This window comes from Leishmania infantum, chromosome 33 (genome assembly GCF_000002875.2).
Source record: "Leishmania infantum JPCM5 genome chromosome 33".
In the NCBI taxonomy this organism is placed as follows: domain Eukaryota; phylum Euglenozoa; class Kinetoplastea; order Trypanosomatida; family Trypanosomatidae; genus Leishmania; species Leishmania infantum.
In genome coordinates this window covers 1,268,234-1,280,509 of record NC_009417.2, presented here as the reverse complement: position 1 = coordinate 1,280,509, position 12,276 = coordinate 1,268,234, and the positions used below count along the sequence as shown (strand labels likewise).

The 12,276-nt window shown below is 52.5% G+C and overlaps 1 protein-coding gene across 1 annotated transcript; it reads right to left on the bottom strand.

The window, feature by feature from the left end:
- Positions 1–6,106: 6,106 nt before the first annotated feature.
- LINJ_33_3080 (conserved hypothetical protein) lies at positions 6,107–7,027 on the bottom strand (the record flags this gene model as incomplete). Its single annotated transcript, XM_001468316.1, has 1 exon — positions 6,107–7,027. The coding sequence occupies one exon, from the start codon at positions 7,025–7,027 to the stop codon at positions 6,107–6,109; it is 921 nt and encodes a 306-aa protein (XP_001468353.1).
- Between the last annotated feature and the right edge of the window lie 5,249 nt (positions 7,028–12,276).

Genomic DNA, 12,276 nt, shown 5'->3' with positions numbered 1-12,276 from the left:
GTCTACCACATGCCTTTCAAGGAGTCGAAAGGGGCGTTCGGTGATCCATTGAACGTGTGCGCGCGTGCGGGTGTCCCACCTCCCGTCGCCGTCTAGAATTTCATCGCCTGTTGTGTTACTTCAAAATCAGGTACACAGACGGAGGTCGTGGTGGTAATGGCGGGGAGGCAACGCTCCCGTGCATGGAGAAACCGAAGTCAATGGCCTTTTCCCCCTAGCTGGATACATGCCACAAGGTCCAAGCACTCAAACACAAACACGCAGACAGGCAGACACGTTGCTGTGCATCGGCACGACAGAGAGAGAGAAAACGAGGGAAAGATTCACATTCAAACACACACGCACACACAAGCCCACGACAACGCACCTTTAGACACACAAAAAGGCAAACAAAAGCATTCATGCACATGCACATGGAAATGAGGCTCTGGACGAGTGAGTAACCGAAAAGCAAAAAGGACCGAAAAAGGGGGTGGGCTGAGGGGGGGAACATAGACGTGAAGGGAACAGAACAAGACGCAGTTGAAAACCGCCATCGCTGCTGTTAGCCCACCACCGTCCGCCGCGCATCTCTTTTTTTTTTTTCACACACACACACACGCATACCCTTCCCCCTGTCCTGCAGACAGCAATGCAGAAACGGAGAGACACAAAGGTTGCACTTCCTGCCTCCCATCCAGAGAACGGCAAGAAAACAGAAGCACAGCCGGGACAGTCACCAAAGAAGAGCATAAGAGTGGAGAGAGGAGCAAAGAGCGCGGAAGGCATGGCGCCGCCACACACACAACACAGAAAGAAGAAAAAAAAACAGAAGAGGAGGTAATGCACAACAACGATGTGCCGTATAGAAAGAGAGCAAACAGAAGCCAGAAAAAATAGAATAGCGGCTCTGACACAAAATAATAGCAGCAAGGCTCCTCTCGGTGAGAGGTAAGAAGCTGCAAGGTGGGAGAAGAAGCCAAAGAACAGGAGTTCGTATAGGGACCTCCCAACGGTTCTTCCTCACCCGCCACCATCAAAACCACCAAAACACAACTGCCAAGAGGACAGGCAAAACAGCCCCTTTCCCCCGAAAAAAAAAAGAATATGCCGAGCACACGAAAAAAAAAGGCAAAGAAAGATACAGCACGAAAGAGAAAACGCCAAAGAGAAGTCAAGACCGGCACGCGCGCAAACACATATAGAAAAAAGAGGTGCCACCTCCTTTGCGCGGGAGAAGGAGGAGGGGCAGGGACGGGGAAGTGATGCGCAAGCAATGCGTCTTCGAGGGGCAGAAACCATTCCCGCAGGTGTTGATTTTGCTTTTTCTTTCACTTCGAAACGCTCTTCATAGCGCCTTTGCCTTTTCACGGGTTTTTTCGCGCTCGCTCCGCACCCGCTTTCCGGCGTCACTCTACGCGCTGTTGGCGTTCGCCTCACTCAAGCGCAGGTGTAGCTCTGGCTATGTCGCATCAATTTTTTCTCCCCTCGCTCCTTTGTTGAGGTGTCCAGTGCACCCTTGCAAGCATTTTCGCCGATCCTTTGCAGCGTATCGACGCCCGGCACCTCTCTGGCTTATCGACCACTCCCCAACGCCGCAGCACACCCCTCCATCTGGCCAGCCCCCTCGATAGCGCGTGAGGGCTGTGCGCACGCGAAATACGGGACAACATCAAAAAAGAACGAAAAGAAAACGTGGGAGAAAATAAAGTGAGACGGGAGAGGGAGGCGGGGTCAGCCCCTTTTACCAACAACGGAGAAAAAAACGCACGCAAAGGTCTGACCCGTGACACTTAGGCCCACCACGATGGTGGGTGGGGGTGTGTCGGCCTACTTCTTCTCGGCGTCTGTCAGTCGACTGCTTTGCTCACACTGTGCGCAATGGGAAAGGGGGGAAGCACAAGAAGAACACGTGGGCAACCAACAGAAAGAGAGGGCCAAAGGCCCGAGTCGCGCAGCAGAGGGGATGGGAAGAAGGGCGGGGTCATGCAGAGCGGCTGTCGAAGAAGATCAGGACCCGACGTAAAAGAGCGCAACACCACGCAGAGCGAGCACAGTAAGGAGAGGGAAGAAAGAAAAAGAAAGAGAGAGACGCACACGCAGAAGAGGTACAGATCCACAACAAACAGCCACACACACACACATACACACACGAGAACAACAAGAAAAGAATCAAAAAAAAATGCAGAACACATACGTCGGACACGTAACAAAAAAAAAAACGAATGGAGAAGAGGAGCCGTGGCGGCGCATCTGTCGCTTGTTTGCCATTTGCTCTTTTTCGCGCTTCTATTTTCTTCGCAGTTCGCTCTAAACATTAGCGAGGCGGTGTGTGCGCGCGCGTCGACGGTGTCTTCCTCGTGTGCGTACGCGTGTGTGTGTGTGTGTGTTCCCGCTATTTTCGTGTCCAATTTTTGCTGTTGTTTCACCCCCTCCGCACCTCACCGCGTGTCAACGTTTGCATTCCGCACACGGGTCACTTTGTCCACAGCTCATGCGTGTTGGGCGTCAGAAGAGGAAAGACAGGAGAGAATAACGGAGGAAAGGGCACTGCTACATCAAAAAAATATATGCGAATGAGAATTCAAGGCGAAGACAAAGGGGAGGGGCGAGATCGCGCAAGGATCTGTCGCGGAACAACGATAGTTGGACTTGGTAACCACACGATACGGAACAGCAAGGCAGCGAAGAGTCGGATAAGAAGTCGTAAGAGTGGTGTAGCAGAGTGAAACGGGCTTTGGTGGCAGGCGGTGGAAAGAGGAAGTGTGTCTGTCAACAGGGCTTGTACGAGGAGGTAAGCGGTAGGCAAGCCCGCTGCTATGTTTTTTCTTTGTTGTTATTGTGCACGGGTGCGTCTCGAGGCCCTCAGCGCCGTCTTCTCGGAGAAATCGACGAGGAAGAAAGAAAAGGAAGACAGAGTCGACAGCAGTACAAGAAATCGAGAATGGCTAAAGTCAAGCACATCATGGAAGTTAGCCAAAAGGTGGGAGATGAGGAGAGTGAGGCAAAGGGTGGGAATCAAGGTGCCGGAGACGCGCACGCACACAAAGAGAGATAGAGAAATGTGCGGGGTGAAGAAGAGACAACCTTTTATCTGCGCCTGTTCACAGGGGGTAGAGAGAGGAACGAAAAAAAAACGAACTGAAGTAACCGGGGGACGGCAGTGGTGGATGTCGTCGCTGTGCCTTCACGAATATTTCTTGTGCCCTCGCTGGTGTGAAATCAGTGAGACAGAGAGACAGACAGAAGAAACAGGAAAAGGGGGCAGTTACTGAGTTGAAGGGGCTCCGTCCCGTTCCCTGACCGTGCTGTGGATCATGTCTCCAGTATGTTGGACACCGCCAGGTAACGGGGAGGGGGAGCTGGCTTCCGTATTCCACTTTCACGGTATGGCTTGCTTATCTTTTCGATGACGCTTACGAAGGTGCGGGATCAACCCTTCCTTAGCCGTCATGTATCACCCCGGTGGCGGGCATGATGGGGGCCGGTCGCGGAGAACTTCAGTTGAACTGACAGACAACACAGTAAAACCAGCTAGCATCCTCCTCAACATAAGAGCGAGGGAAAGGTGGCTACCACGCCTCACACGCGTATATATGCCCGCACGTCGAGGCCAAAAAGCCGCCCGAACGACATAGCAGAGACCGCCCTCCCCTAAAAGGGCAAAAAGACTTTCTGCAATGAGAACAAGAGAAAACGAGAAACCAAAATCGTCGAACGTCGCGACTGAAGTGTGTGAGAAAATTACCGAAAATGCGGAAAGAGAGGGAAAAGGATACATATGCATATATATGTGCAACTCACAAAAAAATAATAACGCGCCGACCCTGTGGGCGCCACCCCGCCAAGACGAATGTATATATATATATATACATTGGGGAGCGAAGTCGATCTCAAAACGTGCGTGAGAGGAGAAGCGCAGTGAGATTCTTCATTCTGCGCCGCTCTCCGACACACATCTGTACGGCAGCCTTTTTCGCTCTTCCGCTCAACAAGAAACGACGCTTGATCTGGTTCTTTGTTCGTTTTCTCCCTGAACAGGGAGGGGGAGGGCCTCTTCCGGGTCCTGAGCTGGTGTGTGTGTGTGTGTGTTTGTGGGGGGGGGGGCTGATCGGTCAGACGCATGCACAGGCAAACATGTGCGAGGGTACCACCTCTCCATCCTTCCCTTGCTTCTTCTGCTTTCCACCTTCTTATTCTGAACTCTAATGGCAGCACCGCAAGTCAATAAAAAAATGCATGATGAAGCAAAAGACACGAAAGACAACAACAAAAAAACAAAAATGGCAACTTTGAATCACACAGGGGCGCCGCAGAAGCGTGGAGAAAGGGGAAAAGGGAAGACGGAGGGGGGGGTAGAGGGCGAGGGGTAAAGACAGTCATGCGCCTTTCGGCGAACTTGAAGGCGATTCCGCACGCCTGCCTGCATACACAGCTGGAGCGGTGTCAAAATCTCAACCCCCTCCCCCTTCCCTCACAGACATACACATATATATATACGCCTCACCGTACTAGCCCCGCCTCCCTCGCATGTCCTCTTCTCCCCTCCCCATACCGACATCACATGATGCCGCGGTCATACGAAAAAGGAAAACAGAGATGGGGAGAGATACAACGATGAGCAGCTGTCGACCTTTTTGTTGCCGTTGCACAGCAATCCTCATCTGGTGTGTACCAATGCACCAAAAAAAAAGCGAGAGGAAAAGATGCATGCTCCCACAAGGGAAACAGTAAGGAGGGAAGTGGACAACAACAATACACGCGAGGAAAAGCAGCATAGCACAAAGGTGCGCGCGCATTCGTGTGTGTGTGTGTGTATGTGTTTGTGTACGTGCGTGTGCATCCACCTGCCCGTCGATGCAAGCAGGTCCACCCTTCTGTGTATGTGCATAAGAGAGTGGACATGTGTGTCTGTGTGTTCTACCAAGCATGTCTCGAAAAGGCAACTAACAGGGTGCCAAGGGAAAATAATGCAGCACCAGCGCAAAAGTGAACAAGGGGGAAAAGCGTCAGAGGCACAAGCAAGTAAGGGAGAGGGGCCGGAGGGGACGAGGAGACAGACGCACACGGAGGCGGTGGCACCAGAGACACACATACGCCTAGTTAGGGCAAGATACGCGCGCTCGTAAAAGTCGGACACGTAAACACATACATGAGCACGCCCCATGAATACGCAAAGCAGCAAACAACAGTGCACATATGCGGCCGCAAAAACAGTCGGAATGCAGAGAGGAAGACGGAGGGTAGGTTCGGATATGGGGGTGAGCAGTAGGGTAGCAACCCCATGAACAGCAAGAAAAGGCAGCAGACGAAGGAGTCGGCAATAACGCCCGCCAGCCCAACCAAGTGGACACAGAAAACAAAAACGTGGGCGGAGGAAGAGAGTCAATAGAAAAGTAACGCGCATAGATCACACAGCAAGAGAAAGAGAACAGGATGGGGGGATAACAAGGAAAGGGCACGAAGAGAATAATGCATTGGTGGAGAAGAGCGCGAAACACAAAAAAAGAAACATGAAGACGACGACGCCGGCGGGAGAGAGAGAGCGGGGCGGACAGAGAAACCAGAAAGAAGAGAGCTGAAAACAGAAACGGAAACAATGCAGAGAGAGAGGAGGGAGAAAGAGGGTGAGCGAAGGCGCAGAGGAAAAGGTAGGAGTGGGTGCGCCGAAGAGGGCGAGGTGAGGTACGAATCAGCCAGGGAAAGTCGACAAACGGCCAAGAACGAGAGGAGGTAATACACTGCACACGATGGGGAAAGGGGAAAAAGATTTGTCGACAAGCAATATGAAAGGAGCAGAAATAAACGCAAAGAGCACACACACACACACAAAGAAAAAAAAAACGGAGCAGAAGCGCGGGTCAAAGAGATCGAAAGAGGGAGACGGGCTATCAGCAACGCCCACCCACTCGCTTTCACGCAAAGCGACGAGTGAAGGATCGCAACGATGACGCCAGGCCCCACCCCCATGCGTGTACGTGTGTCTTCGGCGATGCAGGCATGCTCTCTTCTCTCTCCACACACTCTATGGGGCGTCGACAGGCTCCCCAGTACTAGTTTCTCTCCTGGACCTTTATTTTTGTCCTCTGCGTGTCTTCCTCAGCTCCTGCTTTCCCTCGTTGTTTGTTCAGTAGTCGAAATCTCTCGGTGCACCCTCGTCCGCCTCCGAAAACGAGTCACTGATGTTGCTATAAGAGTGGACATCTTCCCGATTGTATATCTGCGGCACCACCGGCGGCTCATCGAGCACAGCGGGTGCCATGTACATGCTCGGCCCGGGTATCGGCTGCTGCACGACGGGTCTCTCCATGCTGCGCGAGCGGCCACCGTTGCCATTCGGCCTGTTGCGGATCTCGACCTCACCCCACTGCTCGCCATTGCGCATGGCTGCTTTGCGCTTGAAGTTGATGCCACCATAGCCGGTCGCCGAGCGGCCGTCCACGTTGCGGCGGTTTGTCACGCGGCGCGGCTTGCCGACATCCTCTCCGTCCTCGATGTCGCCACGGTAGCTCCGCACAGCTTTCAGCCCGTCCATGCGCCGCTCCTCGTTACGGCACGCCATGTCTCCGTAGTACTGCTTTAACTCCTCGAATTCCTCCTCGTCAAGGCCGCGCACGCTCATGCCGCCGCGAGTGCTGATGGCCACTTGGGTGTCGCGCTCGCGGGTTCCGAAGAAGACGCTGCCGTGGCGGGCCATGCCCGTGCCACCGCCTTTGCTGCTGCGCGAGGCAATGGAACGGGTGCGTGTCACGCTGCTCTGTTTGCGTTCCACGTCAGCTGAGGGACCCGTGAAGCTTTTCGACGACTTCAGCGCCGTCGAGTGAGCATCGTCCCCGCACGGTTGTGTGTAGCCGTGGTATTGGTAAGCCCCATTAGCATTGCCGGTCACGCCACTCATCTGCTGCGGAGGGTGTACATCAAGTTGCCCGTACAGGTTGTAGCCGCCATGCGCTTGGTACGGCAGCGTCTGCTGCTGCTGGTAAGTATAGTCTTGCATGTTGCACCCAAAGCCGCCGCCGTAGCCTTGATCGTACCCGCCGTAGCTCATGGCTGGAGACTGACTGTGTGTGCGTGTATGTGTCAGTGTCAGTATCTGTGAACTCGGCAAGCAAACTTTATTGCAGCTGCTGTTTTGCTTGCCTTCGCGAGCGGTAGGTGTGTGTGTGTGTGTGTGTGTGTGTGTGATGAGGAGTGAGGAAGACTCCAGCGAAACCGAAAGCAGAACAGGATTTAGAAAGAGGAAAAGGAGGAGAACACGCAGGTCAAACAACGAAAACACGAGGAGAGAAGAGGGGCGGCCCAATACGATGAAGTCGCGCACACGCACATACACAGACGGAGTCACGGAAGGGAGAAGGAGGAGAGGAGGGAGCTGGTGCACACACAGAGGTCGAGTGATATTTATGCAAGCGCGATCGCACCCACGCGCACGTGCGAAGAGGCTGTCAAGGAGAGAGAAGGCAGTCCACGCAACGAAAGGAAGGGAAGCAGAAGTACACGCGCACACAAGCCCAGAGTCACAAACACTCACCGTACGAAAACAACAACACAGACGGGCTCTGAAGACACGCAGCCAGGGGAGAGACGTAGGAGGTGAGGAGAGGCTGTAAAGGGGGGGGGGCGGGAGCGGTAGGGCGTGGAACGAGTGGAACCGGGTGCTTGTGCACAGGGAGGAGGGATACTGGATGGATAGAAGGCGTGAATGTCGTGTTTCTATCTAGTTAAGAGTGCTTCAGCCAATGAAGACGAGGCAAGAAGAAGTGGAATAGAGATCGTGGCAGGTCAAAAAAGAAAACGAAAGCCGGAAAGATCAGGAGAAGCTGTGCGATGGCAAGAGAGGCGGAAAGGAGAAGGGAAGGAGAGGAACAAGAGCGATGTAAAGCATCGAAAGAGAACGAGTAGGCTTGCAACTCGTACCATCATAGGAGCCCAACAGCATGACATAATACTCAAGCTGGCCAACAACGGAAGCAGAAGACCAGTGGGCCGATCCCCACAGCATGCCGTGGGCCTCAACCTCTAACTGCAATCCGCCTTTGAAGAGGGAGGGAAAAGGGGAAGGGATCCGCACACATATGCATACGACGTTACATTTGAAAGCTCGCCTCGACGGCGCACGCTTGTCTCTCCAACGGTTGGCAAGAACCCGGTGGAGCTTCACCGCCCACTCACCACCTCGTCATCCTCTTCGCGTCCAGGGATGCAGTCCGCCGTTGCAACAAGAGGTGGAGAGTAGGCGGTGTCCTCCGGTTCATCCTTCTCGGGGGTTCGCTGCCGTCGCCAGGATGCACTGCGGCTTCCTTGTCTTGTTTCAAGCGTTTATCGTAGACGACGTTGCTTGATTTCCATCATCCGAGTGTACCACAACCGTATGCAGAAACGAAGAGAGAGAGAGGGATACACACATGCAAAACAAATACAAAGGCGTCCACACGAGAGAGAAGCAAGAACAAAAACAATTGCTTAGATGATGTGTGTACCCGGGTATGCGTGTGGGCGATGGTGCGCGCGAGTGAGCGTGGCCACATTTACGTCGAGAAGAGAGACGAAGAAACACCTGTATTCTCATCACCGCCGTACTCACACGTGGATACTCGCACACAGACACACACACAATTTTCGAAAAGGCCCGTGAACCACGACAGCCGAAGAGGAACGAGAACAGACAGAAAGACGCAGACGTAGGTGACAAAAGAGAAATGAGCGGAAACCAAGCCTCTCTTTTACACATAACGAAGCACAACTCTTCAAAGGCAGAAACGAATACACTATACATATAAAGGCACCAACTCCCGCCACCGCCAAGGAAAACAACAAAGAAAAAACATGACGAACCACCCAAAACTCATAGGAAAGGCGCGAGAAAAACGATGCATACGGAGGGCAACGAAACAGAGAGACAGAGTGTGAGTGAGCGTTGCCGCGTAGTAGGAAAGAACAAAGGCGATTGAGATGACCCAAAGGGAGAGCTGGGGAGCAAAAAGAAAATAAAAAGGTTTTTCGTTTAAAAGGCGTTCTGAGAGCAGGATTGGGGGTTTGGGGGGGTGAATGAGTCCCATGAATACGCAACCCATGCACGCGTTGCGTTTCGCTCACACGCACACACGCCGCATGCGCACCCGACGACCCAGCGCCTTCGCGTTCATTGGAGGCTCCAAGGATAAAAGAATGTATAAAGAGCACTAAGGGTGGTGGGCACATCGAAGAAGACAGGAAAAAAATAAGAGAAACAGCATACAGCCGCACGTCACTAAACACGCACAGAAGAAGGCAGTAGCATGCAGAGACAAGAACGCAAGAAAGATAAGGAGCAGAGACGGCGTTGAGAGAGATGAAAGGAGGAGGGAAAAGACCCGATCACCCAACAACCACAGCAACTGCAAAGGCAATCAGAGCACACAGACCTGTAGACGACTGTGTGCGTGTGCCTGTTGTTTTGCTAAAGTACGTGCGTATAGGAGGGAGGGAGGGGGTGCACAAGTGAAGCACGTGTTTCTCTTGTCACAGGCAGGGAGGCTCGTAAGAAGGCAACCAGAAAGAAGCCAAAGAGAAAAAAATACAGCGAACAAGACGAAGGGGCGAAAAGAAGGGAGCATCAACGAAACAAACGATGACGACACACAGATGCCGAGACACAAGCCAACAACATGAGCGACAGTGGGGTAGTGAGCAGACTATCACAGACCTAAAAAAAAAGAGGGAATGAAAAAAGAAAAACGAAAAGGCATAAGAAAATCTACTGTGGCACATGAAACACAAAGGTAAAAGAGCAAGCAACGCAGTCCACGCAATTGTGGAGAGAGATGACAAAGCCAGACGAGCATTGGGGATAACTGAGGACGGTGCGAGGTGCCGAGGAAGAGTGCGAGCGTCAAAAAGCAATGCACTAGCCTATGCACAAACTCGTGCACCGGCACATATACCTGCGACAGAATCAAACAATGAAAGCGTGCACTTGAGGATGAAAAACAAAGCCGACATCACCGAACAGCATCAGCAGATCGCCATCAACTTCACTTCCAAAAAATTAAAGAAAAAGAAACCTTTGGAAAAGTATATGCACAGATAAACTCAGAACAGGACGGCACGCCAACACAATGAGTGCTCTTCCCGCGCCTTCTGTACTGAGAATGAAAAGGTAAGGCAGGGGAACGAACATTCCGCTCTCGCCTGTATGTTTCCTTCCTTGTAGCATGCACGTCTTTTGTTTCAGTCCTCTCTTTCACTTTCTCTTTTCGTGTGCGTCTTTGCGGGTGCACCTGTTGCATGCATTGGATCCGCGCTGAATGCCTTCCCTTCCCTTCCCTCAGGTTTCTTGTCGCCATCCGCTCTGGATGTAAAACCGCACAAGAAAGAAGCAAGGTAGGGGCTGAAATGTCCGGAGAGGCAGCAACGAGAAACAGCCAGAGTCTCTCACATGGAGCAATGGGGAGGCCTGGAAAGAGACCCTTTTCCATCCTCCAGCGGGGGGTCGTACAGATACACACCAAGACACGCACACACAGACACAACGAAACAATGAACTACCCCTCCTTCCATCCCCTACCTCCTTCCCTCCTCCTGCCTCCTTCCGAGCAGCTGGCGGCGGAGGTGCAAAAAGTCCAGAAGAATAAGAGGAGAGGGTGGCAACAGCAAAAGGAAAAAAAAATGTGCACAGAGGGCTAGGCCAAAGAGACACAAAACATGAAGCACACACGGAACAAAAAAAAAACGGTATTCACATGTATGTGTGTTCGAGCAGCCGTCGCGACGTGCAAGAAAAACATCAGCGAGAAATGAGTCATCATCGCCCACAACGACGCTTTGAACGCCTCACCTGCCACAGACGGGGTGGCAGGGGACACAGAGAGAGAGAGAGAATATACAAGGCAGGAGTATTAAAAAAAAACGATGTGGGCGCTCCCCTCCCCCCCCCCCACACACACACACGCACACTCACGTGCAGCCGCACACGCACGTTTCACTCCTCGCCGTCTTCACACATGCCTTTGTGCTCGCCGCCTCACTGCCCTCTTTACTCAGGGCTCAACTGAGAGAAAACGCGAGAAAGAGAAACGGGATAGGGGGAGAAAGGCGCTGATGCACCACGCACATATGTTCGCACGTATCCGTGGATAGAATGGGTTCGAGAACGGAGAGAGAGAGTCAGGATGTTGCGTGCACGCGCATACAGGCGTGCCCCCCTCCTACGCCCAAAAAAAAAAGAGCGAGTCTATTCATGCGCGCCCAAGAGGAGAGTGGGGAGAGCAACAATGAAGATATCCTCAAGCACACAAGCACAGGCACAAGAGAGAAAGAAGAGTGGCACAAGGGCAAAGCAAGCGGTGGCGTCAACACTTTGGCAGAAAAACGTACGCGCACGAACAGCAAGAGCACTTGTGTGTGATTGTGTGCGGATGTGCATGTTTGAGAGCATGAGGCATTATGAAGCTGCAGAGGGAAGCAACGAGAGAGAGAGAGAGAAAGAAAAGACGCACCAAAGGAAACCAACAGAGCGACACAGAAAACGGAGAACGGGGTGCAAAGGTACGAGGAGGAGAAGACGGAGGGTAAGATATCTGTGTGTCAGTGTGTGTGTGTGTGTGTTTGTGTGCAGGAGCGGCGGCGTCGAAGGATACATGAGCACAACGAAAAAGTGCAAACGCAGGAGCAGACCAGAAAGAGAACAAGATGGGAGTGCACCAGGGTCCAAGAGGTGATGGGTGTGGGATAATGGTGCGAGATCTGAAACGTTGACAGCGCACACAATCGCAGCAACAACGGAAGCACCAGGCAGACGTTATCGAAAGCAGATATATAAGAAAATAAATATGCGCACACATTCAAAGAGAGACAAATCCACATACAAGAAAAGATCTGCTGAAATAAAGAAAAGAGAGGTGAGCGAGATGCTCTGCTCATCATCACACACGCGGTGTGCATGCAAACCAGTAGAGACTCCTGTAAGCCCGCTGAGAGCATGGCCGGCGCGGAGGCCAGTATAAAGAGCACACGGATGGAACCAAAGAGCTGAACGGAGAGAAAAACGAGAGACGAGGTAGAGAAGAGAGAGCCCCTACCCCCATTCCCTCCTCCCACAAACACACAAAAAAAAATGACGAAAAAAAAAGACAAACCGCACCCGCTTGAGCACAACACCGAGGTTCATTGAGACTTATCAGCAACATACACGCTCGAACAACAATCCCCGTGGAAGGAGGCGCAGACATCATCAAGGGGAGAAAGAGAGCTTTCACATTGGAGGATGAGAAGGGCGTGGGGGCACGAAACGAAAGATGAGCCCACTAGAACGCGGAA